Source organism: Cydia fagiglandana, chromosome 15 (assembly GCF_963556715.1).
Source record: "Cydia fagiglandana chromosome 15, ilCydFagi1.1, whole genome shotgun sequence".
Lineage (NCBI taxonomy): Eukaryota > Metazoa > Arthropoda > Insecta > Lepidoptera > Tortricidae > Cydia > Cydia fagiglandana.
In genome coordinates, this window is record NC_085946.1 from 11,709,964 (window position 1) to 11,715,418 (window position 5,455).

Genomic DNA, 5,455 nt, shown 5'->3' on the forward strand with positions numbered 1-5,455 from the left:
AAAAGAGATACGCCGCACGCTAACAAAGTGGAAAAGTATTCTAAGCACATCAATCAACGCAACAGTTTAGACCGCAAAAGCCAACTACACTACACAATAGGTACCTACATGTAACAACTGAATTTCAGAAATCCATTAGATGATTTCCAATTTGTAGGTAGGTGGAAATTTAAACATATTGTCGACTGTACAAATCAACAAAATTCGAACATATTGAAAGAAAAACCTAACAAAATAATTTAGGCGTACGAAGTGTTACTTCAGAGATTTTGAAAGCATATGCCAGTATTATTTATATGTCATAATTTCATAGAAGTGTGACGTTTCAAATAACACTGCACTGCTTGTGCTATCAAAATCTTAGCAGACTTTTCTTGGAGTAGAATGGGTTTGCAATTGACAGTTTTTCATTTAACATTGGAATTATTTTATTTAATAAAAATAAGTTGCTCTATATTTTAATTTATACAATTAAGAACTAATGTGATTATACAAAAATATTCCCATCCCATTTTAATGTACCTATGTTACCTATAGGTAGGTATAGGTATTACGCACGTGTGTTAAATATGGCCACATATTTTAGCTGTAAAATTGTATGAAATCGTCATAAGAAATACCTAGAGATTCAAAAATAAATAAAGTATCCTCATGGGTAGTTTTAGGGTAGTACAACGTAATAATAAAAATGTACCTCTTACATTATGTAGTAATTCACCCATAGGCCGTGAAAGTCTTGAATTACTGATTGAAAAGTAATTATACGCTAGTTGAATAGATACGTGCATATCAATATTTAGTTTTACAGTCAATTTACCCTTGACATCAGTGTTAACAAACAGCAAAGAAAACAAAAATAATTCAAAATCTTAATAGACAAATATTTTATTTACCAAATAAACCTTCCTATTTTTACCACCAGTAGTTAGTTTTGAGTATTTTAGAAATGAGACAGGTTAATGAAGAACACAAAAGGCCGTCAACTCACTCTGGTTAGAGCTAAAATTAAAAGCATATTGATGAGTTAATTCGTCTAAATCTATTGTTCTTGCAGTAATCAAATAAAAAAGACGAAGACAGAAGGTCAGATTTGCGGTAGTCCGCAGCCCACCCTCTCTCTTATTGATTCGTCACACACATACTCCTGATACTGCTATACAGAAAAACAATTGACTTTAACGAAGAAAGTAACACTTAACTATCAAAACAATGAAAATACACGTTCCATACGAATACCTTTTTTCTTCCGAAATTGTACGTTTTCCAATACCTTCCAAACATAATCGTTATGAATGTATGTGTATGCCTATCCTATAAAAAACCAAAGCCTGTTAATTTTTCAAACCTCCCTGAACTCTCCCTGATGATGAGTTCCGTCCCCGGTTCTACTCACTCTTTTCGCAATCATGTCAGGGGTCGTGTATTTCAAATCATAAGCCCAACCGATCCGCGCAAAGAAATCTATAAAATGGGTTGAAAAATTTATATAATCATTTCCAAATTCAGAGGATCGGTAGTCACATGGAAAAGCGTGGTGGAAGTTGTGATATCCCTCTCCGGATGACATAAGCGATAAGGGTACAATTTTTGTAGCCGATATATTTTTGTCGTAGGGTTTATTGCCGAACGCGTGCGCGATGCTATTGAGACAAAAAGTAGCATTGGTGGCAAGCATGACCACGACGAGATGGACGTGGAACGCGTTGTTTAGGCATTCATTCCAGAAGTACATTGGTATCAGTGTCGGGAGTATGAACACCATCAAAGGGCTGAGGATAGAGTAGTATCTGGAACAAAAATACAATCTAATTATTGTCGTGAGTTGACTTTTTCCAAGTCGACGTACAATTAGCGTATAATCTGTAAATTTAAATAATACAATTGAGCTATAAATAAATAATAACAAATAAATAAACATTATTTATCTATAAATTGACCTATTTAGTTCACCAGTAAGTCAGCTCCAGCTTCGTAGGTAGAGTTAAGTACTACCGACTAGAAAATGCTATGAAACCGATTATACGTTGATGAATTATATTATATTATTTCATTATGTGAATAACAAACAAGCTGTATGTTTGTCGTAGACACTTATGAAACGCGTTACGTAAGCAACTATCTACTCAACTTACTTCTTTTGAAACCTTAATACGGGATTTTGCAGTAGATCCGATATGTCTATTTCCTTTGCCTTTTGAAGGCATTCCGGGTGTCTCTTCACCAATAACCATCCAATGTGTGAGAAAAATAGTCCTCTCGCTGAGCTGTATGGATCGGCATCAGTGTCGCAGCATATGTGGTGCAATCTGTTACAACTCCAACCAATCTCAATTTAACATATATTTAACGGTAGTAAGTAGGTGGTAATATGTTTATTGGATACATACTGTTCGGCCTCTTTCAGATTATGGAGTTTAATTGATATACTTGTTGATTTATAGAAGAAACATTATTGTCGGTTGTGTCAGTCAATAAAGTCATGTAATTTTATAAACACGTTTTTTGCTTCAATTTTAAATAATTAACAATAATATCGTGAACATGGTCCTTCGAACCGGATAACTAGAAAGACAGTGATTTAAACTTAGCTATACACATATTATTCGTCATATCAAACTTCAAGGTTTACATGTTTAATAAAATATTTAAAGATTCGTATACAACAAGAGTTCTGTAGAAAAACTATTGATACTTCAAATAGACGGATTGAGGATGATTCAAAAGGCTCATGATAATTTTAATAAGTCACCGAAGGAGAGAATTACGGTGGGGTACATACAAAGCCGATTGGAAACGTTAGAAAATAATTACAAAGAATTTAGGGGGATTCATGAAACATTGGTGACAACGGTTTCCAAAGAAGACAAATGCGTTATGTCATATTTTTCTGAAGATTTGTACGATATTTTTAATGAGTGTTACTTTACATACAAAGGTGAATTGAAGACAACGTTACAGCAAATTTATACCGAAACAAAAGACAACATAGTTACACAAAACGTAATTACGGTAAGTAATCATACGTCGAATGGTGAAATAAAATTGCCACGAATCACGATTCCAACTTTTAGCGGCGATTACACAGAATGGCAATCCTTTCAGGATTTATTCACTAGTTTAATTCACAAGAACAGCTCACTCGACGACGTACAACGTATGTATTACCTCAAGGTGCATCTGAAAGGTGACGCGGAATATCTTTTGAGACAATTTCCAATTGCTGCCGGGAATTACACACGAGCATGGACTCTTTTAAACAAGCGGTATGATAACAAAAGGTTCATTGCAAACTGTATTTTTAAGAAGCTCTTCGGCCTTAAGACAGTTGTTCATGAATCTGCCTCTGAATTGAAACAACTCTTAGATATATCAGACGAGTGTTTAAATACTCTTAAGAATTTTGGCTTACCAATACATGGATGGGATGCAATTGTTATTTTTATCATTGTGTCAAAATTGGATCCAGAAACTCACAAACATTGTGAGGTGCTAATCAATGAAGAGAAGACAGACGTTTTTCCAACCTTAGAGAAGTTGAAGTCGATTATAGAGACTAGATAGTTACAAAACGTTAGAGATGGTAGAACTGGTTAACGAGAGATACAGACCTGTTATTTCTAAGACGTTCTATGCCACAATCAGTGAAGACAAAGGAGATATACAATGTGCATTCTGTAACGATAAACACTACATTTACAACTGTAAACAGTTCCCAAAGAAACCAGTAGAGGAAAGGTACGAATTCGCTCACAGGAATAATCTCTGTTTTAACTGCCTTATACCTTGTCATGCAGCGAGGTATTGTAGACAGAAGACATCATGTCAGGTATGCAAAAGACGACATCATTCTTTATTACACCAACATCATGGAAGAGTCATACAAGCACAGGTGAATCAAGTTAACATGGCAAGAGACATAACTACACAAGACTCAAAGATGACGAGACATGTTAAACCAAGTGGAGAGTCGTCAAATTCCGAACAACTGGTCTATATACCATCAACAGACAAGAAACCTGAAGAGGCAACTGGCGTGGCTCGAGTTCATGATTTGTCGAATTTAAAGCGAATTACACCTGGCAGTTTGGCTCCTGGCAGCAGTGGAGATAACAACGTGCACTTCAAAAATAAAGTAGAGTTACAAATCTTGTCAAGTCCAAAGAGAATCAAATGTTTTCATGTCACACGTCAAGTTAGGGATCACCCTTTAAGTATAGAAGATTCTAAAAAGAGATCTGTGGAGGTTGAAACTAAAGGTTATACAAATATGCAAACTTGTTTAAAGAAAGAAGATGTATGCAAACAAGTTTACAAGGGTACATCAGGAACAAAGGGTGATAATAAAGAGTATCCCTTACACTCACTGCTGAAAAAGGAAGCTGAGAACACGATGAAACCAAGCGCAGAAACAACAATGCAAGCGATATTGATGACAGATAATACAAAAATACAACAACAATTCAAGAGATGTGTACTGCCATCATGCGTTAATTCTCGCGCTAAAGTTAAACTCAAACTTCTTTCGTAGCCCCACCAGGTCAGAGAGTGCATTCGTTCACGGTGGGCAGTGAAGTTTACAATGTTAGTAGGTAGATTATTATATAGGTTTATCGATAGGTACCGATAGGAAGGTGTAACAGCTAGTTATTTGATTGCTTAGCTGTTTAATGAAGGTTTATATTTTTATGTTCAGACAGCTAATAATATTGGTATGTAGTAGTATAGTTATTTACCTTAGTAATGCACTTATAGTCTGAAAGTTTAGTTATAACAAACATAGTATAAAATAGAGTATTTTGGTGGGCAGTATGTTCGGCCTCTTTCAGACTATGGAGTTTAATTGATATACTTGTTGATTTATAGAAGAAACATTATTGTCGGTTGTGTCAGTCAATAAAGTCATGTAATTTTATAAACACGTTTTTTGCTTCAATTTTAAACAATTAACAATAATATCGTGAACACATACTAAAGACTGTTAGCTTAACAGTCCTGACGCGAAACATTTATTTCATATAATCTCATTTTGACTCTCCAAATGTAAGGTATCATTAACCATATAGACTAAATATATTTCTTATATTGTAGTAATCACATTTGATGTTATAGCGGCAACAGAAATACATCATCTGTGAAAATTTCTACTAGCTATCACGGTTCGTGAGATACAGTCTGGTGGCGAACAGTGGAGTTTTAGTAATAGGGTCCCATTAAACCCTCTGGGTACGGAACCTAAAAATGAATTTCAGATAATGAAAATACGTCAATTTAATAACCTGTGATCCCTAGCCCAGTTGATAACGGTGGTCTGGCCAGTCATGGTATGCATCAGCATCAGCATAATCTGCAGCGGCATCTTGGCCTTATAGGCGCGGTGGGACCAGAGCCGGTGCACGCCCGCTGAGATACCATAACCCACCGCTATGTAGACGAAAATGTCTGGAAATGAACACAT

At 35.4% G+C, this 5,455-nt stretch overlaps 1 protein-coding gene across 1 annotated transcript; it reads right to left on the reverse strand.

Moving 5' to 3' along the window:
* Positions 1-1,339: 1,339 nt before the first annotated feature.
* On the reverse strand, positions 1,340-5,455 carry LOC134671531 (acyl-CoA Delta(11) desaturase-like). The gene is made up of 3 exons (XM_063529390.1): positions 5,277-5,455; positions 2,133-2,306; positions 1,340-1,787 (listed from the first exon to the last, which is right to left on the reverse strand). Exons 1-3 carry the CDS (start codon positions 5,453-5,455, stop codon positions 1,340-1,342), a joined length of 801 nt encoding a protein of 266 aa, XP_063385460.1.